Raw genomic sequence first — 24,832 nt, 5'->3', positions numbered from 1 at the left:
TTGCTCTGTAAGGTAACATACTCACAGGTATTACGAATTAGGATTCGGACATCTTTTGGGGGGGGGCATTATTCTATTTACCACAATTGGTATCATATGTTCCATTGTGTTTTCTCCTGCCTCTCTAGATGTGTTGCTTTAAAAAAATTCAGGCCGGGTGTGATGGCTCACGCCTGTAATGCCAGCGCTTTGGGAGGCCGAGGCGGGCGGATCACGAGGTCAGGAGCTCAAGACCAGCCTGGCCAACACAGTGAAACCCCGTCTCTGCTAAAAATACAAAAAAATTAGCCGGGCATGGTGGCGGGTGCCTGTAGTCCCAGCTACTTGGGAGGCTGAGGCAGGAGAATCGCTTGAACCCGGGGAGGCGGAGGTTGCAGTGAGTCGAGATCGCACTGCTGCACTCCAGCCTGGGCGACACAGCAAGACTCTGTTTAAAAAAAAAAAAAAATCAGAATGTGTTTATTTCTTCCTCTATCATTTTCTCTTCATTAATTTGTCTATTTTATTAGCTATGCCCTGACAGTTTTGACAGGGTTGTGGGATATAGTAGAAAGGTTGGAAAGGCATGGACAGCCGTGCTGGGAGTGCTGTTCAAGTAATTTTCTGCCTCCACTCATTTCCCACTACTTCATCAAATACAACTACCTCACTATGCTCTGGGTGGTACGAAGTAACCCATGGTAGGATGCTTCCCAACTCAGTGTTAAAGGTAATGGTGCATCCTGAGCTTTCTCGCTCTGCATCTCAATCCTGGAACTGGTAATTCTCTATGACTGACACCTCTGAGCTCCCATTCTCTCCTATCTCTAGGGAATACCTGAGGAGGTGAGGTTTCACCTTCTTACTCCCCGCGGCCCAACCCCCGTCCGCCCCTCCCCCGCCCCGCCCCTCGCCCCCCAGAGCTGAGACCTGGGCATGCGCATCAGCCGCAACATATTGGAGGGGAGCCTGCTGCTCACTCCCCTGCTACCCTCCTCTCTTCCCTCTCCCGACCGCTCTCATATTCCCGTTCCCACCCCCACCCCCCACTCCCGCCCCGCACCCGCCCCTAGCCCGGGCTCGGGGACCTGTCAGGCTGGTTTCGACAGCTGGGGAATTAACCTGTCCCGCCCATCCCTAGCCTCGAGCCGCGCAGGCTCCGCGCCTCCGCCCTTGTTCCCTCCCAGCTCCTCCGAGTGGAAGCCGCTACAAATGGCTTGAATGAAACGTGTGTGGGTTTAGTGAGTGGTGAACCACCAGGGGATCCCGTCTCCCCACAAACCAGTATCTCTCCGAGGAGGAGGCGAAGGAGTGGGAGGAGGCAACGAGCGGAGAGTCGAGCTTCGCGGGCGCGCGCGGCGGCTGGAGCGCGGGGGCGAGGCCGGGCCACCTCCCCTTCCCGGCCGCTCACTGCCTGGCCCGCGGCGGTTCCAGGCACCACCCTTCCCGTCCGGGCTGCGCCCGCTGTGGCAGTGACTAGCTCCCGCGGCTAGCGGCACTGTCCACCGACGAGCGGCGCCCTCTTCTCCCCCTTCTCCCCACGATTTCCTTCTCTGCGGCGGCACGCCGTCCAGCAGCCCGCTTCGCCCCGTCGTCAACTTTGAGCTGGAGGAGAAGCAACTTTGGCAGTGGCCGCGGGGTTGGAATCCCGCTTCTCCTCGGCAGCAGTAGGCTCGCAAGTCGCTGGGGTCAGGTGGGGCAAGAGTTTCGCCGGCGCATCAGCGCTGCTTCGGACTGTTTGCAACGTGTTTCCAGCGAGCTGGGAGCGGGGTTGTGACTGCGAGTCGTCTGGGGGAGGGGGACTTGTTTTTCTTTTCCTCTAGAGACCTCGGCTTGCAACTGGATCAAACGCTGTCGAAAGGATGTAAATAGGCAGAGCAACTGTTACCAAGAAGGCCACCACCCCCACCCAAAGGCAGTGAGGAGTGTGGGGCTTCGTCTGGGCTCCCCCGAGTCTCAACAGTAATCAACAGTCAGGTGTTGATTGCAACTTTTCAAGGTCAGCCACCGGGAGTAGCCTATTCCCTCTAGGAACCTTAGAGGGCATACCTTGCTGGGACTCAACTTGGCTGAGAAATGCACAAGATGCCAAAGGAGGAAGGATTATAGAGGGCGTGTGTGTGACCCCCAAGACCGATCTTCCGCTATCACCGTAATCTCCGGTTCCCCGCTACCCGGGCGGGGGTGAGTATGTGACATGTGCCTAACTCTCAGCAGCAACTTCGGCAGCAGGTGTCGATCCTAACTAAGCAGGAGCTGCGGCTGCCGGGTGTGCCCTCACCAAGCCATGCGAGCCCCGGGCGCGCTTCTCGCCCGCATGTCGCGGCTACTGCTTCTGCTACTGCTCAAGGTGTCTGCCTCTTCTGCCCTCGGGGTCGCCCCTGCGTCCAGAAACGAAACTTGTCTGGGGGAGAGCTGTGCACCTACAGTGATCCAGCGCCGCGGCAGGGACGCCTGGGGACCGGGAAATTCTGCAAGAGACGTTCTGCGAGCCCGAGCACCCAGGGAGGAGCAGGGGGCAGCGTTTCTTGCGGGGCCCTCCTGGGACCTGCCGGCGGCCCCGGGCCGTGACCCGGCTGCAGGCAGAGGGGCGGAGGCGTCGGCAGCCGGACCCCCGGGACCTCCAACCAGGCCACCTGGCCCCTGGAGGTGGAAAGGTGCTCGGGGTCAGGAGCCTTCTGAAACTTTGGGGAGAGGGAACCCCACGGCCCTCCAGCTCTTCCTTCAGATCTCAGAGGAGGAAGAGAAGGGTCCCAGAGGCGCTGGCATTTCCGGGCGCAGCCAGGAGCAGAGTGTGAAGACAGTCCCCGGAGCCAGCGATCTTTTTTACTGGCCAAGGAGAGCCGGGAAACTCCAGGGTTCCCACCACAAGCCCCTGTCCAAGACGGCCAATGGACTGGCGGGGCACGAAGGGTGGACAATTGCACTCCCGGGCCGGGCGCTGGCCCAGAATGGATCATTGGGTGAAGGAATCCATGAGCCTGGGGGTCCCCGCCGGGGAAACAGCACGAACCGGCGCGTGAGACTGAAGAACCCCTTCTACCCGCTGACCCAGGAGTCCTATGGAGCCTACGCGGTCATGTGTCTGTCCGTGGTGATCTTCGGGACCGGCATCATTGGCAACCTGGCGGTGATGTGCATCGTGTGCCACAACTACTACATGCGGAGCATCTCCAACTCCCTCTTGGCCAACCTGGCCTTCTGGGACTTTCTCATCATCTTCTTCTGCCTTCCGCTGGTCATCTTCCACGAGCTGACCAAGAAGTGGCTGCTGGAGGACTTCTCCTGCAAGATCGTGCCCTATATAGAGGTAATGCCTTCCAGGGGCTCTCAAGCTATTGGCTTTATCTGTTTTCGGGATTATAGCATCAGAGAACTGCTGCTGGATGCACCTATCTAACTGAACGCCTTTCCTTTTTATCTGGGGCCCTCTTTCATTTCTCTTTCCAATCATTTATGCATGTATGTATATACAAAAAGAGGCAGCTTCGCTAAATCACCTTCAAATTCATCTGCTCCTGGGCTGTAAAAAAATGATGGTCTCACAATATACAGAATTGTTTGGAGTATAAATCTATCTCCCTGAATATGGTGTTATGCATATTTCTGATTTGGCACTTGTCAGAGATTTTAGGGTTAAGTAAATGGCCAGCCTAAGGTTGTCATCATCAGAGCCTACAAGGAAAAAAAAACAAAAAAAATTAGCATTTGTGTACTAGTTACCAAGTGCTTCAATGTGAGTTTTCCCCCAAGAAGATTATTGCATTTTTTCTTAAACAGCAAAGTTGGAGTAACATTTTATTGAAAGAAAGAAAGAAAGAAAATTATGTTTGTCAGTTGGCCTCATGATATATTAATAACCTCTCAAATTAGTTTAAGTGTCTGGCTGTCTTCCATGCTATCCCATCTAAATTCTTAAGTCATTTTTTGTTTCTGTCTTTTCCCATCTCGGTTTCTTAATTTTATTTTTGTGTGTTTGCGTGAACTTAAGGAAAAATAAGACTTTGGCCAGCGTGGCACATAATTTGTTTAACATTCTCAAAGTTATACATTTGTTATTTGTTATGGTTGGAAAGATTGGCTATTTTAAGGGATTGACCCTAAGACTAGAAAATTTCTTGGGAAGAAGGGGGCACATCTAGTTTCCAAACTTTGGAAACAAAAATCATTTTGAGTGAAATTGCATTGTTTCATCCTACAGCTAGTGTCCTGGCCCACTATTGTGGTAGGTGGAATTTGCTCTTTAAATGGCCTCTCTTTAAACACCAGCTCTTGGAAGGGGCCCAACTGTTTTGCTGCCAGTTGTGTTTTTAGCCAGCTGGCCCTTGATTTTCTCCATTCAGACTGTCCATTTCATTTATGGAAGCAGAAGAAGGGAAACTGTAAATATTCCGCAGCCCCTGATCCTGTCTGGCACCAGGGCCTGTGACACTATGTTCAACATTGTTCCAGGCCTAAAGCTGGGGGATAAGTAAACAGAAAACAGTACCTACTTAGACAGACCAAAGCTGGAGACGGTAAATAAGACCCTCTGTTATCTTGACAGGGATCAGGTGCAGGATCATTCCATGACTATGAAATCAGCTGTTGCTGCTTTAGCAGCGTCCATGATTTCTCCTGTTGCCAAGCTTGGCGTATCTCTGAAACATCTACTTTGTTTGGTAGACAATTCATTTTTGAATTGTGAAGGAGCCAGTTGAACTCATGTTAGAGAATATGTGTCTATTTACCAAACTGCCTCTTCAAGGTCAGTTTCAAATTTCTTTTTTTCTTTTTTTTTTTATCAGAAGAAATTGACTTATGCAAGAAAGAGACAAAAGTATAAAGCGGACAAGAGAGGTACCTCAATGACAGAGAAGTGTATTGGCTTATCTCACTGGAAATGTACTGGACATGTAGAAATCTGTATACACTAGAGGCAAAAACAATAGGACAGAAAAAGGAAATTGGGGAAAGAAAAATAAAAACACCAAAGTTCTTGAAAGAACACCTTAAAAGAAAAGAATATCAAATTCAGGAAAGATTATAAAAACTTTGGTTAATTTAATGAGATATAAGCATTTTGAGCAATGGCATTTATTATGTACTTATTTTAATTTTCTTTTTCCGTAATTCTGAGTTTGTACAAATGTAATACTTTCTTTCATTTGTATTTCACTTTTTAATTTAATCAGCTCCTCCTTAAGAGTGCTTTGTTTTTTGCCTCTTATTATTAGTAAAATCTTTTACTTTCTGTGTTTTTGCTTAACTTTTCCCCATCCTAGTGGCTTTCTCTATTTTTCAGTTATTAGTGCTAGCATTTATTTTTCTTAGAGAATCAGAGGCTTAAAAAATTCACTCATTTGTTTATTTTTTAAAATTACAGTATAATATACATTTTTACTGTTAAAATAGTGAATGAACATCTTAATATGTAGCATTTCTATATTTCTACCTAATCCTTATTACTCTGAAATAATTTTAGAATGGTTTATAAAAATAATTATTGGACAATATTGCTGGCTTCATAATTCCTGATTACTGAGAACGAGAACTACAGTCCAAATCTCAAAATAAAAGTGTGTCTCCAGGAGGCACTGATGTTTTCACAAAAGTAAGAGGTATTTAGGGTTTCTCCTACGTTGGGTTCCTGCAAAAACAGGCCCTGAGATGTAGATTTATTGGGGCATCAAGTTTATTGGGTTGTGCTCTCAGGTTCAACCTATTAGGGAAAGAAGAAAGCAGGATTGGGTGGGCAAAGGGAGAAGTTGAACTGTGATGCAATTGCCACAGAGACCTCAGCTGACACCATTAGGAGCTTTAGGGCTGGGATGGCCATGCAGCCATATCCCAAATTGAGGCAAGAGGGCTCAGCCTTTACATCTCTTTATGGACCAGTCATTAGATGTAAGACATTGGATGCAAGCCTGCTCCCAGGATGGGGTATAACCTTAAGTTGGGTGGATCTCTTTGGTCAAGGGCAATTCCTAGAGAGGGATGCAGCTAAGCACTGTCAACCAATAGCCCCAGCAGCTGGAGGAATCAGTGCTTCATTCTTGAAGGACTTTGGAGGGAGCTGTCTGGGTGGAAAACCACAGCATCCACTACAGTAGTTTTTTTTTTTTTTTTTTTTTTTTTTTTTTTTTTTTGAGACGGGGTCTTGCTCTGTCACCAGGCTGGAGTGCAGTGGCACGATCTCAGCTCACTGCAACCTCTGCTTCAGGGGTTCAGGCTATTCTGCCTCAGCCTCCCAAGTAACTGGGACTACGGGCACGTGTCACCACACCCGGCTAATTTTTTTTGTATTTTTAGTAGAGATGGGCTTTCACCATGTTGGCCAGGATGGTCTTGATCTCCTGACCTTGTGATCTGCCCACCTCTGCCTCCCAAAGCTCTGGGATTACAGGCGTGAGCCACCGCGCCCAGCTTACAGTAGCTTTTGAACAATCATGTTAAATCAGACATAGATAATGTTCTAATCCAACTCCCTCATTTTAAAGATGAAATTTGAAGCTCAGAGACTATCCTAAACATATATACCTGGTCAGTAGCCACCAGACCCTTGGTCTCAATGCTTCATGTTTATATTTGCTGATTAGACCAACCTGTATGAAGCACAAGCTTTATCCAGTGAGTGTTTTCTTTTCCTTTCTGCTGCTTGGCATCAGAAAATTTTTTTCTTTTTTTTATCCACTAGACAGGAAAAAATAAATAACCGTAAACATCATTTGTTATATAATGAAATGTATAGCTTCTTTTGTTTCTCATAAACTGTCAGTAAGTTCTGCAATTGGTAGTTAATTAAAATTTTTTAAATTGCAGTAATCTGAGACAACTATACTTTTTAATTTGCCTAGCATGATGACTTTAATGACCAAAAAGTTATATAGGTTAAATTTTATGTTCTTGAAATCATGAAGTATGTTAGATTGGTGAAGGACATTACAAATACATTTGTTCAAACTTTCTCCAAATCCCCTTCCAAAATTTTGCCTCTGACCTCAAGACTTTTAAAAATTTTTTGACCTCTTGTCTACTTTCATATTTCTAAATTTTGCCATTCCTTCACTTGTTACTTTCTTATTTTATTTCTTGGCTATTTTTCCTTTCTTTAACTATGTATAATACCTTCTTATAGATTTATGATGTAGCATTCACCATTTTCCAGTAATGTGTTTAACCTTTTTCAGTGTTTTTATTTTTAATTTTTTCGTAGTTAATTTTAAATTTTATTCTCAATAGATTATGATTGAATTTTATAATTTTTCTCTCCCAGCTTCTCTTTTGCTTTATTTTTCTTTTCTACCACAGTTCTTTCTCCTGTACAGCTTGAGTGTTAGCATAATCTGAAGGGAATCGTGGGATTTTGGGGAAGATTTGGGTTTGTGTAGAAAAATATGAGGTACTTCTTGAGTGAAAACTATACTTTTTCTAATTTTCATTCAACTCCTCTTTCTATTTTAATTTGTTGGCCTAAAGCTTGAGGATAGCACCCAGCTTCCAAGGTCTATTGTGAGAAAGGAAGTTTTATGATGTTTAATATTGCTGTGAGTGAGAATGTTCTGGGAACTGTTGTAGTTGATGACTTTTCCCTTTCTATTCCAGGATTATGACATCTTTATGGCCTAATAATAAATCTCATAAAGTCGAAGGACAAATGAAATGGTAGGAAAAGCCGGATAGGAGAGAAGAAAATTTGGATAGATGATGGCCATCCTCCTAGACACATCAGTTTAAAGTGGTTTATTACTTAGTCACAAGAAAAAAACTATACTCAAAACAAAACTTGTATATGTAGTGTGCTTTTATGTGTATTAGGGGAGGTGGAGTTATGTGTGGGTGTGGATTGCAATAGGAGAATGGCAGAGGAGTTCTCTACCATACCTACCATTCACTTAGGAATCTAACAAGTGTTTAAAACCAAATAATTTGGGCCACGTGTGGTGGCACACCCCTGTAATCTCAGCACTTTGGGAGGCCTATGCAGGCCGATTGCTTAAGCCCAGGAGTTCAAGATCAGCCTGGCCAACATGGCAAAACTCCAACTTTACAAAAAATACAAAAATTAACGGGAGGTGGTGGTGCATGCCTGTAGTCCCAACCATTCAGGAGGCTGGGGTAGGAGGATTTCTGGAGCCTTGGAGGTTGAAGCTGCAGTGATCCATGATCATGCCACTGCATTCCAGCCTAGGTGACAGAGTGGGACCCTGTCTCAAAAAACAAAAAAAATTCAAATAATTCAGACATCAAATATGGCAACTGGAATGAATCTTTGCTCATTATTTAATGGAAGTCAGAATCAAGGTATCATCTGACCCAGATCCCAGATAACAGATTAAGGTCTGTTTGGACATTAATTGGAGGTTTTGAATGATCGAGATTCTCTTTAGTTTAAAGAACCCACACCTTCATGGAGTGTTGTAGAACAGAAGGCTTCAAATAATTATAATGAGATAACCCCAGATCTAACTGTATTTTTATTTTACTGGGATAAAACTCCTGCACAGAGGTGGAGAGAGAATAAAGGGAACATGTCTTACCATGGCCTCTGGTCTGGGAATAATTTGTGACAAGTCTAGAATCTTTTCTAATGAGAGGAACCAGCTTCTCCAATGACTTTAGCAATACTGGTTTTAAGTTGAGTGGAACAAATGGCTCTTTCATTGCCTTTGATCGTAGCTAGCACTGACAAGAAAGAAAGGGTTTTTGGAGGTTGAAGATGACAGTGCCATACAACTATCTGATTCTACACAGATTTCCCTAGAACGCCTGTATTCAAGTAATAGAACATTTATCATGGCATATGGTAAATTTTCTTTGAGAGGTGGATTAGTCATTAGGTATTCTGCCGGACTTTTAAGTGGAAACTTACTGTTTTATGAGCAATTTTAAAGTTACTAATAGTATTCTTAGGGAAAATGTGCTCAATATATGAGAATGGTGCTGAACAAATATTTTATGACTTCCCATTAATCTTTTAGTAATCATTTTATATATTCCCATGCAAATGAAAATATTTAGCTGATGACTCTAACAGGAAGAAAAGTGTTTCTTAGAGTGTGCTTTTATTTATAACTCCATTTCTGAATGGTGTATGGTAAAGTTAACTGAATTTGGATCTTCCACAAGAAAGAAAAGCTTTATAATATTCAAATAAGAAATCCAAATAGTTTCCTTTGCCATTGATCATAATGAGAATGTGTCCTTTTCTAAAGCTTGTCAATGAAGTATAAATAGGAAAATTGATTTTTTAACTTCCCTTCTATAGACATTGTCTGGCATTCAGCTTTTAAGGATTATATATAAAACAGCAGCACCCAATAACTGATTAAAGAACAATTTGAATAATCTATTATTTTCTGTAATCCTTTTCCATAGGTGTCATCATTCGTTCATTTGTTCACCATTCATTGATTTATCAAATGTTTACCTGGCTTTTCTTCTATGCGAGGTACTATTAGGAGTGGGCAGCAGAAGAAGGCAATACAGGAAGAGGGGGAAAAGTTTCCAAAGATGAATATCATAGATGAGCCACTGCCATTAAAATTACAGAAAAGTAAAGTAATGTTCTACACCATGATGAATATTATAATAGAGGTTTGAACAAAGCATCGTGGAAGCTCAGAAATGGCACTGAAATGGGTCAAGTCACAGTTGTGCTTGTTATGACCAGAGATGGAGAAATTAAAGGGAAAACTGTGCTCCCTCTAATTCTTTTCAGTTACATTCTTACTATTAATCTTCATAAATGCCTATACAGCCTAGATCCATGATGAAAAGTTACAAATGTGAAAATCTTTTAATTCTTGCTTTTTTGTTTCCTTTAGCTTTCCCAGGATAGAAAGTCCATAATAATAATTGGCAAAATAATTCAGCAAATAGTTCAGTTCTAGAAATTTCTTTTAAAATATGGAATTTGTGCCAGTGCCTAGGATATCTATCTCTGCTTTACAATTAGTCCTTATTAGCTATAAGGACACTAAATATGTCAAAATTAAACATTTTATTGAAATGAATGGCTTATTTGGCAATGTAATAACAGTATATTAAATTCAGTCCTTTTCTTCTGAAAAAATCAAAACATATACAAATTGTTTAATTTGACCTTGGAGAACCTAAGAAAGAAGATGGACAAGGGGGATGCTTTAGACTCCATTGTGGAGTCGAGGAAAGGGGAACATGATGAATGGACTTTCTCAAGAATTGGATTAATCTCCCAAGCACATAATCAGAGTGAAGATTTATTCTGAGCTCCTGAGGGCTTCCAAGGTATCCTGCCATGTCAGCAAAGTATCCTTCCACAGAGACAAGGAGGCAAATGTGTCTGCAGAAGTAAAACAGATATGAGTTTATAAGTTTACCGAAGGCTGAGTGGGTGAGGGTCTACCTTTGCTTTCATACTTAGGCTGCATGGACCTTGATACAATTTTTACACCTTTAACGGCATTTGTCTTATGTGCGGCAGCCTTTTAACAGTATCCCATTGGAAGCACATGGACCTGGGTCTGGGATGTAGATTGTGGGAGAGGGATGGGAAGGCAGCTATGCAGTGCAGTTTGTCTCTGCCTCTGCACTTCTGCTCCATCCTCCAGGGATGCGCCTGTCATTTCACTTCCCATGAATTGACCTGCCAAGGTCCAATAATGAACTCAACCTTGTTGCCAAGACTAACTCTTAAATATCCTAATTGGAATAATATTCTTTGTGCCAGAAGAGATGATCTCATCCAAAATTTCAGAGTGGAGTTGAGAATGGGATTACTGCAACGTCAAATATGGAGGGTCTTTTTTTATTTGCAGAGTAAGTGTAGGTACTTTTCATAAACTTCCATAAAACGCAGGATATGATCACTGTGCCAGTCTTGTTCTTGAGACAGAATACTTTCCATTTGTGAATTTGTAATAGTTTTCAGTGTTATCTGTCTGTACACTTGAATAGTTCATAGCATTCATTAATGAGGCCAAGGTCATTGATTTGATCCCTGCCTAGAATGAGACATTCTTATTAGGTCTGTGACTCTACTCAGGGATGTTACTTTTTTCTTTTTTTCTGTCAAAATAGCCCCTTCCTCATCAATTCCCATCTTCAGGGCCTATCTTTACTATTGTCTTCCTAATTCAAATCCTTTTTATATCGGAAAAGCATCTGATAAGCCAATTTGCATCAAGATATGCAATTTAGAAATAACTGCCTTTTGTAAGAAGATTGAATCAAGAAAGAAATTTCCTTAACAGACTACCAATAGTGAAATTTTGGTTAAAAGCAGATAAATTTTGTCCTAAAATATGGTTTCTCAATTTTATTAAAATCATGATGACCTAACTATACATAATTTTGTTTTTAGTTTGAGTTCACAATCATGCAAATCAATATCATTAGTCAGAAAGGGAAATAGGTAAAAATGTGTTACTGCTTTTTGGAAACTCATCAGAACCCCAAGGTAAGGAACTGAAATTCCAGGTCACTTTAAGATTGACTAGGAACATCATAATAATACCAAAGATTGAAAACTGGACTGTGGGCTTGGGGGAAATATTACATTTTGAAATGATTTTGTAATTACTGAGAATAAACATGGAATCTTTAGAATCTAACATAGATGGTTTATATCTTAAGACAAAATGTTGCTAATCTTGCTTCATTTACATTTTTATTTTAATAAACACCTGACAGATTGATAGGAATTATAACATGTTAGGTTGTAGTTAAATGAATTTTTTTAACCATATAAGGAATGTACTGTGCTATAGATATCATAATTGGTAACAAACCTTAATTCAAGATAGGACTATAAAGGAAAAGAGGATTTATGGAATCAAGACAAGTTTTGGGAGAATATGTTGATTTTTAAATAGTCTTAAATGGCTTTTAAAATAAGGAAAGCGTGGTATCAAGCTTAGGCAAAAGAAGAGAAGGTGGAGAATGAGGCAGTAAGGACAGTTGATAGTTGATGCTTTCAAAATATTTTTCCCCCACGGCATTGGGAATCACATGTAAATGGAATAGTCTGAGTATATTAGAAATAAATGGTTATTTATTATATGTGGGCATATCAGACTAAATATCAGTTGATAAGTATAAGAAGTCTTCTCTTTGACTGTGGAACAGTGGCTGCCAGAGTTCTGTTTCATTCCAGAGAGTGCACAAGCAGTGTGTGCGTGAATGTAAGGGGTGAGGAAAGTCTCTCCTTCTCTGCTTTTGGTTTAGAAATACTAATCAAAGTGTGTCACTGCCATAGTATCATGATCTGCATACACTCCAAAATTAAGACCTTTTGCAAAAGGTCATCTTATTCAGAGCAGTCTGATAAACAGTGGCTCTGATAAACTTGTTCCCCCACTCGTGCTCAAAAAAGTATCTCCCATGGGAAGCTGCCCTGAAATGCTGCAAGGACAAGGATAATGGAAAAATGCAAGAAGAAGCCAAAGGCATAGAAGCTCCAGCCATTTAGAGGTTCTACCCTGTGCTCATCCTGCTCTTTTCCTGACTGGTTGTTAGGCCTGTAACCACTGACATAATAGGTTATCATTCACAGCCCAAATGAATGGATTTTCTTAACAATAATGCCCTTGTTTTGAGGGTTACTTGTAAACAAAGGACAGCACATAAATAGATGTACTTAAAGATTTTTTATGTAAAATATAAGCCAGCCTAGAATGCAGTTAACAAGAACTTGGTTAGAAATTTTCCTATTTTACAAAAACCAGTGTATTCTAGTCACTTCACTGTACTTGAGCATGTAGATTCAATTTCATAGGAAGGAAATTTTGCTTAGAAGGACACTGTTTCGTTTTTTCTTTTCCCATCGGTGTTATCACTGATTTGTACCGGAAAGTTTTGCGAAAGACACAATTTACTTTATGATTTGTATTTTATGGGCTCTGTGTTGTCTACTTCACATCTTACTCTCATTTTTAATCTTTTTTAACTTGTCTACAGTTAGCTTCTGAGAAATGCAGCAGTAGCTAAGACAGGATCTCTGTAGATTACTGGTTTTCATAAAGCACCCATGGGCTCTTTCTTCATATCATTTTGAATGAACAGAGATTTAATGTAGCACAAAGTGGCTATGGTAGCCCAGGTTCCTCAGGTCCTGATAGTTGCTTTAAATTAGAAACTTGAGCAGTGGGAAAAATGAAATCTAGTTATATCTTGACTTATAAAGCATGCTTTTTACCTTTTATTAAGTATTTTGCCTTATAAGTTTCTTTCTGTTTGTATTATTTTTTTTAAGAGAAACCTAGGGAAACATGGGACTTGAAATTACTGGAAAGAGCGATACATTTTTTTCTTACTTTATCAAGAGATAGTTTCACTCTGAATCTTTCCCCAAAGTCATTGTTGTCATGTAACTTACTGACCGGGTTAATTTCCCATCGGGGTATAAAGTAGCTGTCTTAAGTTGCACAGCATAGGTGCTGAACCAAAATTTGGGACTCACGATCTCATAAATACATGTTTAACAGAGGGACAAAATATTTGAAAGCTGAGGTATATTTATGGTTCTCATAACTACCAAGTTGGGTTTCTCTAAATTCAGTCTTGCCAGTGGTGATAAGGGACTAGATGAGGACCCGTATCATTTCCATGCAGGTGACTGTATTTGTACTCCTTCATTATCCTAACCAAACTACCTGTTTTTTGTTGGTTTCTTTCTGTAACAAAATTTAAAAGATAAGAAGCCATTCACAAAAACTTCCATTATATTTTCAAAATCCTCCATACTTTATAGGTTTTTTTTCCCCCACTTTGTGGTAGACTTTCATAGTGTATCATATCAGCATCCACAATTAGGGGAGAAATACATATTACCTTGCTCCTTATTAAGAAAACTGAGGCAAGGAGAAGATGAGAACTAATCTGTCAGAGTATTGAATGTCGCTTGAATATTGAACATCTGGAATGTCACTTGAAATATCTGGATCATTAAATTGAGCCAGTTGCATCTTGACTGTAATTAGGAATAAACCTTTTTAGATGACTTCAAAATGGAGTTTTGTTAGAAAAACATTCAAAATATAGAATATAATAAAATTATTTTATAATGAGTGTTTTAAGCCCTTAGTATTCATTCTCCAGTATCTTATAAATCTCCAAATGAGCAAATATTGTAATAGCATAAATTTTACCCCTAAAATTATCATTATAAGAGAAAATTTATCTATTATCTCTATATTATCATTTAAGAGAAAACTTAAGAAACCCATCCAAACTTTAAATGATTTATTTAATGATTTTCTAAATGACTAAAGTAACATATAAAGCTAATGGCAATCCTTCCTGGGCTATTTTTTTTTCCTACACAGGAGCAAACTTTTACAACTTTACGAGGGTTACTATGTATGTCAAGAGCAACAAAGAGTACATTTAGACATGAATTCTGGGTGGTCTTCAAGTTCTCTTTCCTTTTTGTACCATCCTTGTATCCCACGGATTTAAATAGATACTTCAGTTAAAATACAAATCATGACTGTACTGCATTGTTAATAAACAGTCAAACTGACAATCACAAGGTTATCCTAGTCTAATAGACTAAGTAGGACATAGATGATATTTGCAAAGAATTGGATCATATCTCTTGAAATGCAACTATACATCAGGAGAGGTTTTATAATTTGGTCAGCCTGTAAAGTTAGTTAGACATCTGTAGCAATTTCCCTAGGAGATACTGTGAAATTATGTTTGTCTTCCAATCTTGTTAAACTAGTGATTCTCAACTGCAGTCTCCAGGCAAACGTGGGTATGTCCCAGATCAAGGGGAGTCACAGTGAGCATGCCAGAAACTGTTAGTCAATCCTCTCTGCCTAGTAGACTGTAATGAGTCATTCCATATATAAAGCAACTTGCTGGCTGCATGGTAGCAGGTGGGAGATAGTCGAGAAGTTCTGTCATAGATTCCAAACCTCTTGAGGATAAAATTCCTGCTTTATTCATCATTGTTCCCAGCAGCAGCTACAATATATTTTATAGATTCTCTCTCTTTCTCTCTTAAAAACAAGACACACACACATACAGCATTGTGCTAATGCAGTGGTCTCTTTGCTAGTAATACAGTGTTCAATAAAGGCATAATAATGGGAACAGTTTAGGGGTGATCAAGAAGAATGACCCTAAACCCCTCACTTTGGTGTCCAAAGCCTCACTGCTCCACATGTGGGCTGGGTGGGAGCTGAAGGAGCTTTATTGTTGTTACTCTGGGACACAAAGAAAAGCAGAACATTGTTGTTTGAAAGATCTCAGAGTTGTTTATTTTGATTCCTTTCCATCTCTGTATTCTAATGCCAATCCTCTCAAAATGCTCAATATCTTATTTTCCCCAATAGTTAAAATTTTGTTTCTATTTTTCTGCTGATCTTGAAATTCTCAAAATTAATAGTCTTGTCTCTGAAAAGTGTTTACAGTTCTGCTTTTGTTGCTGTTAATTATTCCTCCCATTGCAGTTTAATTAATAAGAGATTGCATCTTACTCATTCAGTCTCTCAGGATGTTGCTTCAAAGAACTACCCATCTAAGCCAACGCTTAACAGCTTTACTCCTGAGAGCATATTTCATGGTGATATTGAATTTTAGCAATCAGATATGGTCATTAAATGCAGAAGATCTGGCGTTCATGATGCAGTTTTATAATTGCACATAATTGCACTATTCATCTTAGTAGAATTTTTAATAAGCTGCATGTAAACAAGTATATTTCAAAATTGTGATAGAAATCTTTTCATGTTGCTCCAATATCTAGGAATTTTAATTACATGGATAGATTTCATGTTTGGGTAAGAAGAAATTAGAACGCCACTCATTATTCATATGATTTTTATCAATTAATTCCTGAGGTGTGCAGTTACTACTTTACACATATTTAAAGCCTCCTATAAATAATTTGGAAAAGTACTGACAGGGCCTTTGTACATTTCTTGCTCTTTCACACCATAAAATGTAGTGCGTAAGTGAATTTACAGAAAAAAGATCTGAAGTAATATCACTGCAGGCAGTGGCAGCAGGAGAGAGTAGATGTCTAGGACTGGCATTTGGGATGCAGTTGCCAAGAGCAACTGCATCTCAAGTGCTAGCTGCATTTGGAGCAGTGCTACTTTCTTTGGCTCCTTCAGCAACTTTCTCTGTTGCTCTTGTGACCTTTCTGGACTGTTTACCCTGTTGCAGCTGGATCCTAACTGCAGAGAGTACTATCAGAGAAAAGTTCAATTTGAAAACAGAAGCCTGGATGTAGGAGCTTTTTGAAATTTGTATATGAAAACTGGGGAGGATTCCTTAATTCATGATTTATCAAAAAGACTACAGATCATATATGTTTGAGCTTTTGACTTGGTACTAAAGCTTTTGGGAATATGACTGAAGAATTGAGCATCCTCAGATAAAACACAGTGTAGAATTCCTGATGATAAGTTGGAATACATGTAAATCTTGCTTAACATTTGTCCTGGCTTTTGTTGTCTTATGAGATTGAAGGTAAAGAACCTGGAAAAACATTGTTTTGCTTTCTTAGGCAGTTAACATCTTCTAATTAAGAGCGGATGTGCAGCACAGCTTCTGATATCTAAGGAGTTGGTAATCTAACACACCCATCTTAATACATGTCCACCGGCATGCATTTGCCGTTACCTTTCATTAAAGACTTTGTAACTCCTGGAGTTAGGTATGCAGTTACTAGCATATGTGATAATTGATCCATATTTTTTCAATCTGTAGATTTAAAACTAGGGAGATTAATAGAGAAGATGCTATCTTTTGTGCATTGTGTGTTCTTTGCAAGTAATGATAGAAAACCACCAAGCAAATAGATGTTCTGAGCCTCTAAAAGATTGCCTCTCCTCAGAGTCTCCAGTATTTTTATATTACTGAGCTTTCCTTTTAATAGAAATCCTGTTTGTGATTTCAAAAGGATGTATAGCATAAACTTTGGAAGCCTTGTATTTGTGGACTCACTCGGGCTATAAAGTGACGGGGAAGCATGCACAAAGATTTGCCTTAGTGAAGATGGCACGAAAGCCTTGACGAGGGTTTCTGATAGTTTAAGAAGTTTTGTTTTGTTTTTGACAGACTTAGGAGAAATGAATCAAAACATTTGAAAAACTAATATACAAATGTCAAGTTTCAAAAATCTATATACTAAGGTACTGTAATTTCTACATGATACTGTTTAATACAGAATTTTAGGAAGTGGCCAGCCGTTCTTAGATGTCTTTAAATGTGGCAATTACTGGCATTTTAAAACATGATCATAAGACAGTTGTACAATGTGGACCTCATTTTTAGAATTATTTTGTGCCTCTAGCATAGATGCAAAACAAATTTTCATCAATGTGAACAATTTTTAATTTGAAGGTTAATTATTAAAAGATGAAAGTGGAGATTATTTTTTGTCATTTGCAGTCATATTAGGTTGATGTTTCGTATGCCAATGTTTATGGGAGACATTCTGAAAAATTTGGAGAATAAGAATTGTGGTTATCAGCCCAATTGTGCCTCTTTATCTGCACTGACTAGAGCTTTGCTAGCCATATTTTTTTTTCGTTTTTGCTTTTAATATAGTTAACACCTCATTATACCTCATTTTCAGACTGTCTCCACTACTAGTTATGAGAGTAGTCAGGGCATAAATACAATGTCCTTATTTTCCATATTAGAACTAGTAGATGCCGTCTGATATGTAGTGTATAAGGAGGAAATATTTGACATTGGAACTGTCAGAATCCACAAGGCAAGTTGCCATAGCTCTGGGGAGAGTGACAGCTTGAATGTAGTAGATAAACAACTAATGTTTTGAGTACTAAAATTGTATGACAAATGGTTTCCCTTTTGTCACCATCATCCCTTTGACTTTTAAAAAATTAGATATTAACATTATACTTACATTTCCCCTGCCCCTTTACCAGGGAATAGCCTATAACCATGCTTCTTAAACCTTCCTACCAGCAGGCAGGGGAGAGCACATGCTTATATTCAAGTTGTCTGGGATGTAGACCAAAGCATTCCATCCACCCAGGGAGTTTTCTTTTAGTCTCATATTTTATCTGAAACGTTATTAACATTTTACCTCCTACTCATTGTTCTTGTTTAAATATATAAATAGTGACTACATTTATTACATATTAAATTACTTAAAATTTCCCCAGAATATTTAAGTAGGTTTAATATTGCCAGGTGATTGCTGTGTTTATGTTGTAACTTTGAGAACCATCGTCCCCATCTTGGTTGACTATGATATGCTTGAGGGAAGGGACTGCTTCTTGTAACTTTCTATTTTCTCGATACCAAGCATAGTGCTCGGCATAGAGTTGATATAAATAAATGTGTGCTTGTGTTGGATATGTATCTGTTTGCCCCATTTGAGTACATGTACAATGCTTAATAAATGTTTTATAAGTAAATGAAATGATAGCATGCTTACATTAGGAACATGTGTTTATATTCCTGGAAAGCCTCTATGTGAAAAAAAATAGGTACATATTTTTGGTTCTTAACCTTTAAATGTTGATTTTTTTAGATGTCTGGACCATATGCTTATAAGAGCAGTGCCTTTTTGAATATAGTTTTTCATGTGGTTATTGTCAAAGAGTTTTATGCTCCAAAATTTTCCTGTGTTTGGGATATCTAGACATTCTTTTTGGCTATTTTCTGCATATTTTCTTGTATTTTTACATGTTCTATTTTAGTATCTCCTATTTCTTTAAATTTGATGTACATACCTATTTTATGATAAATATACTTCTTATGCCTGATTCTGTATCTTTGGCATATAAATTCATAGTGGCTCATTGTCTCTTGCATATTGTGGCTTTTGATTTTGTGAACCCATGTCCCTTGAATTTTGACTATAGGATTTTTTGAGGCCTGGTTTTAAAGTGCATTCTTCCAGAGAGGATTTATGTTTGATTTTAACCAGGTGCCTGGGATTATTTTAAATTGTATTTTGGGTTTTCTGAGCCACGTAGATCCTGGAAATTCTGATCCTAACACCATGTAAGTTCAGGCTCCCAGTTAGAATTTGCCATTTTTTTCCCTCCTTTTCCCCCAGTTCATCCAGACCCAAACCCTGTCATCCAGGCATATTTCTTCATTATCTCTCTTTCTTTTTTCCCTTTACACCTCTAAAGATGTCAGCATTTGAGGAGTTCCAAATTCATAGGGAGTCTTTGACCCAATCCCCACCCACATTGGCCCCAGCTCTGTTTCCTGTCTCTGTGCACCTGGGCACCTTGCCCCATTTTTCTAGCTAAAACTAACTTGAAACCCTCACCAGGATTGGCAGGTGCCCCTAGGGCAAACACGCAGCATGAAGAGGGAGGGGTCTCTGGCCTGTTTGAAATTTGTTTCCTTTTTGATTTTGGCCTCTGGAGAATTTCCCTTTCTTGTTTTCCGTAAGTGTATGCCTTTGAAAATAATATTGTAATACTTTATTTTGCATTTAGGAAAAATTGGAGGAGCCCTCTAATCATTTAGTCCATTGGAGACAATAAGCTCTTGAGTGTTTGCTGTGTGTAAGGCACACTACTGACCCTCACACTGGAAAACATGAGCATCCTGGTCAGCAATGAAAATGGGAATTTCTGCACTACCCTGACTCCTTATCTAGATCTCCTAGTGGCAGACATTTTCGTGGTAAATAAAATTTTTAGTGTATCTGGGTTCTGATCTATAATAAAAAGGGATTGGACTAGCTGATCTTTATGGATCCTTCCAGTCCTAAATGTTCTGCACTCCATGACCCTCAAACCACTACAGTGTGTTTTCTTTTTTTATGCTTACAATGATTCAGCTGACGTCCTGAGCCCAGTTACCCATACCTCATTCTGGAAAACTGTTCTCTCTCTCTCATTTTTATTTATCCATATTTTTTTTTTACAGTTTTGCCAATCTGCATTTATTTCCTAGTGCTTTGATCTTTCGGGGGACACCGGGAATAAATGTCTTCTATGTTCCCCCACAGGTCGCTTCTCTGGGAGTCACCACCTTCACCTTATGTGCTCTGTGCATAGACCGCTTCCGTGCTGCCACCAACGTACAGATGTACTACGAAATGATCGAAAACTGTTCCTCAACAACTGCCAAACTTGCTGTTATATGGGTGGGAGCTCTATTGTTAGCACTTCCAGAAGTTGTTCTCCGCCAGCTGAGCAAGGAGGATTTGGGGTTTAGTGGCCGAGCTCCGGCAGAAAGGTGCATTATTAAGATCTCTCCTGATTTACCAGACACCATCTATGTTCTAGCCCTCACCTACGACAGTGCGAGACTCTGGTGGTATTTTGGCTGTTACTTTTGTTTGCCCACGCTTTTCACCATCACCTGCTCTCTAGTGACTGCGAGGAAAATCCGCAAAGCAGAGAAAGCCTGTACCCGAGGGAATAAGCGGCAGATTCAACTAGAGAGTCAGATGAACTGTACAGTAGTGGCACTGACCATTTTATATGGATTTTGCATTATTCCTGAAAATATCTGCAACATTGTTACTGCCTACATGGCTACAGGGGTTTCGCAGCAGACAATGGACCTCCTTAATATCATCAGCCAGTTCCTTTTGTTCTTTAAGTCCTGTGTCACCCCAGTCCTCCTTTTCTGTCTCTGCAAACCCTTCAGTCGGGCCTTCATGGAGTGCTGCTGCTGTTGCTGTGAGGAATGCATTCAGAAGTCTTCAACGGTGACCAGTGATGACAATGACAACGAGTACACCACGGAACTCGAACTCTCGCCTTTCAGTACCATACGCCGTGAAATGTCCACTTTTGCTTCTGTCGGAACTCATTGCTGAAGGACAGTACTTGGTTGGGTCAGATTTATTTGTTTGATTTTCATATCCCGTGAAAGTTTTTAATTCATATTTTTTTCCTTATAGGGAATAATGCAAAAAAAGAAACAATAAAGAAAGAAATATTAACTACTGTAGAACTGATTTTACAAATTAATATTTGTGCTTTGAAAAAAAGTTTCTATTTAGTTATTTAAGAAGAATGAGAAGGCCAATAGTTTTAGATCATTTTATCTGGTATGGTGCTAATATTTTATTTGAAAAAAGTTACTGCAACTTAACTTAAAATTGCTAACGTTTTTTCTTCTTTTAAAAATACAATTATTGTATATTGATTATAGCCATGTGATTTTGTAGGTTATTTTATATTTGAGTTGTGATTGAAAGTATGTTGTATATGGTATTGTGAGATGATTTGTACTTGGAAGCATTCACAAAGTAGCACCAAATAAATTACACTTTATTCTTTAATGTCATTGTCAATCTACTTTTAACCAATATTCAATAAATCTTCTAATTGCCTTAAAGATACAATTACTGGTTCTATGCACAATTTAAAACCGACCTTACTGTTTTATAACATATTTTCTTTTAAGGCAGGTAATCATTATGTTATAAAGAAGTTTTTCTAATAGCAGTATTTTATATGCATAATTCATAAAACTATGTTGTATGTTAAAACAAAGCTGTATTTTTAATATTCAGGTATAGATGTCAAATTACTTCTGAATACTTATAAAATATGAATAAATAGCAGAGTAGGAAGAAAGTTTCTTTTTTAGAAAATTCACCTCTGAACTAGCACATAGAGCTACAGATTTTCCCTTGGGGAATTATGGGCAGAATCAAGAATTTTAAAATGCAGTTGTCATCTGATTTCCTCTGAACACTGACCTCTGAAGCTTTGTGAATCCTACGTAAAGCACTCTGAGTTCTAATTTTTCTCCTTTTGAAAAATAAACTTGATGAAATCTATACAACTTAATTTCTTTAAGTGCAATGAAAGTATAGGAGTGGAATAATAAAATATTTATATATTTTTATTAGAACATTCTACCTTTAACTTGATACTTCATAAACTCTGAATAAGAAAACCTAACCTCCTCCATTGGGAATATTTGAATCCCCTCTTTTGCCTCTTCGGGAGTTTAAAATGCAGCAGTTGTGTAGCATGCTTGCTGTGTGGGACACGTCTAACTCAGGTGGCAGAGACCATGACCTAGTGACACAGTGATATTTAAAAGCTACCAAAGAAGATGTGTAGTTGGATGTCTTTGTCTTCAGAAAAATCTTGTTATAGAGAACCCAGTTTTCTTGCTGGGAAAACGTATTTTCTGCTTGTTGATTTCTGTTCTACTCAGCATAAGTAAGTCAGTATTCCTTTTTCCAAATTATAACATGATGTTATTTAAAAATCATTAAAGAGATTGGTGCAGGTGAAACTTAAAATGGCAGTGCCCAGGCTATCTCCTTTTTCCCAGTCCAATACTTTTCAAAGGGGTTTTCCCCTCCATTGTGTGTATTCTGTGGGATCTGCAGGAGAATTCAAACAAGGTGCCCTTGTCTTCTTGTAGATCCCTGTAATAGGTCTTTGGAAAATTTCTCAAGAGGACACCTGAGCTAGGTTTTGGCTGCTGAGCAGAACAGCAACTGTGATTCCATAGTGTCTCTCCTGATATTTAGTCACTTTATAAATCAAGGAACAATTGAGCATGTCATGTAGAAAAGATTCTATCCTATTACCTGAGTAACTAAAGGTAAATAGGTCACAGCCTCAGACCTTACAGAATCAGGCAGGGATGACATGGATGGGAAGGAATAAAATAAATACATAGACAACTATGATATAAGCTGGGGCTTGTTAGGTGCCTCAGGAAGATGTGAAGTTTGGCGATACTTTGGAATAGAGGGAATGCTTATCGGGTTAGAAGAGAGCATGAAAGGCTTTATGAGATAACTGGATGAGTGGGCTTTTAGAAGGAGCTGATGAAAGATGGTGTGAGGAGTGGACACTTCAGGAGGAGAGAGCTAATTTATAAAGGAATAGAAGAAGATATCAGTGGGTGTGATTGAAGAATAAACAGCCCAGTTTGACTTCTGTGCTACGTGTGCATAGCAGCCTTGTGGGAAATATTAAAGAAAATATGCACCAAGGCCATCTAATAATAGGACCATGTTTTGAAAGATGTTTACATGGTGGTGCTTCAGGAAATGGGGCTTTGCTTTTAAGGTTTTTGAGTATGGAGAAATAGTATCACAGCTCTGCAATAGGAAGATCAACTTGCAAACAGTTTAAATAGGCTGGTAGGGGACAGTCTGATCATGAAGAAGCAACTAGGAAGCTATTATAAGAGATTGAACCACAATGGAGGCAGCAGGAACTTAAATTTCTTTTTTCATTTATACTTGCCTTTCAACTTTTTGTAGTTGCAACATGTACTTTCTTATTGAATCCTACCTCTGTCAAAGTGGAAACTTTGATAACTCAAATTGTCCCAAGTATAAAGTGATTTCAAAGTTTTCTCGTAGTCTTGTGTTTTTCACAAAAACCAATTTCTATAATATACTTTTAAAAAATTGTTAATCATTTCTGTTCAACATTTCTTCAGTCTGGATCTTATCCAATGTCTTACGCTCCTCGTTAAACAACAAAAAAAAAAGAAAAAGAAAAAAAAAAGAAAAAGAAAGAAAAAGAAAAAGAAACTCACATCTAAGATTAAGTTCAGTAAAATTTTGATTAATCAGAAAATGCTAGGAATGGTGTTTTTGTTACTTAACAGTAACACTTTTGTGGTTTCAGGGTAGTCAATGAAAATATTTTCAAAATATATGTCTATATCTATAACTGGATATAATTAACTCAATTTAACATTTATTTGATGATCCACAATTTTGAAGCCTTTGAATGTTTGACTTCAAGCAGCAAGAAAGATGGAGTGATAGTGGGAAGGTAAAGGTGAAGTGGTACTCTGAGGGATCAGTGGTTGAGAGGGAAGAGGTAGGAAGAAGAGCTTCACAGAGGAAAAGGATCAAATCCTTATTGTTCCATATTATAGATGTAAGTTACTGAATTCTAAGAAAATGCTGATACTTATTTTAAAAACTGTATCCCTAATCTTTTTTCCTCATCAGTTCCTTATTTCTCATAAAAGTAAAATTAGAATAAAAGATCCATTTCTTTAAGAATTATGGTGAGATTGATTTTAGTGTGTTATGTAACGTAGCAAGTGATACTGAGTGCAGGGCATTTTAAGTAACAGCTCTTTCATTATATCTCAGCTAATTTATTCAACAACTATTGAATGAGTACTGTTATATGTTAAACACCATTGTAGGTGCATGTGATATAGCTGTGAACAAAACATCAAGAAGCTTTGCCCTCTCTTGTTGAGACAGACAGACACTATAAATAAGGAGAATACATAGTATATAGTTTTTAGAATACATAGCATTTTTGGTAGTGAAAATTACCATGGAGGAAAGGAGTACCAGGGTAAGGTGGGGTTATGAAGAAGATCTTACTGCTAATATGACATAAAATTAAGGCTTGAAGAGAGCAATCAAGTCTTATAGCAACTGGGGGGAAAAGGTTCTGAGGTAGGAATATGTCTGATAGGTTTCAGGAATGTAAAGCAGCTAGTGAAGCTGGAAAAGAAGGAAGAGGAAGAGAAGTAGCAGTTGAGATCAAAGAGCTAAAGGGAGGCCTTGTAAACTATTGTAATGACCGCTTTTTATTCTGAGTAACACCACTGGAGGGTTTTAGATGAAGTGATCTGATTTTTTTCAAACTAACAATTTTGTTTAATTTTAATATCACCATATAGTTAATATACAGTAAATTCACTCCTGTTAGCACACAGTCCTGAGCATGCACAGTTGTGTAACCACAACTACAAAGTATAAAACAGTCTCATTATTTCAGAAAATCTTCCCATCCCCCTTTGTAGCCAACTTTATTCCATTCTCTGCCCAACCACGGTCTTCTGTCTTTTTTGATTGTTGCAGAATGTCATATAAATGGAATTGTATCGTACATAGCATTTCCATCTGGCTTCTTTCACTAGCAGAGTACGTTGGATGTTCAGCCATGTTGTGTGTATCAGTAGTTTGTTT

The 24,832-nt window shown here is 39.1% G+C and overlaps 1 protein-coding gene across 1 annotated transcript; it reads left to right on the top strand.

The window, feature by feature from the left end:
* Window positions 1–1,124: 1,124 nt before the first annotated feature.
* On the top strand, window positions 1,125–21,246 carry GPR37 (G protein-coupled receptor 37). Its single transcript, XM_001149034.8, has 2 exons — window positions 1,125–3,289; window positions 19,904–21,246. Exons 1-2 carry the CDS (start codon window positions 2,267–2,269, stop codon window positions 20,720–20,722), a joined length of 1,842 nt encoding a protein of 613 aa, XP_001149034.1. The 5' UTR covers window positions 1,125–2,266; the 3' UTR covers window positions 20,723–21,246.
* Window positions 21,247–24,832: the final 3,586 nt, after the last annotated feature.

The sequence above is a fragment of the Pan troglodytes genome, chromosome 6, assembly GCF_028858775.2.
Source record: "Pan troglodytes isolate AG18354 chromosome 6, NHGRI_mPanTro3-v2.0_pri, whole genome shotgun sequence".
NCBI lineage: Eukaryota > Metazoa > Chordata > Mammalia > Primates > Hominidae > Pan > Pan troglodytes.
This window is presented reverse-complemented; position numbering and strand designations above follow the sequence as displayed.

Excerpts from the sequence above, each read along its gene's own strand:
- GPR37 (XM_001149034.8), top strand. The coding sequence starts at position 2,267 with ATGCGAGCCCCGGGCGCGCTTCTCGCCCGCATGTCGCGGCTACTGCTT. Across the intron at positions 3,290-19,903 it reads AGATCGTGCCCTATATAGAG|GTCGCTTCTCTGGGAGTCAC; the intron begins GTAATGCCTTCC and ends GTTCCCCCACAG.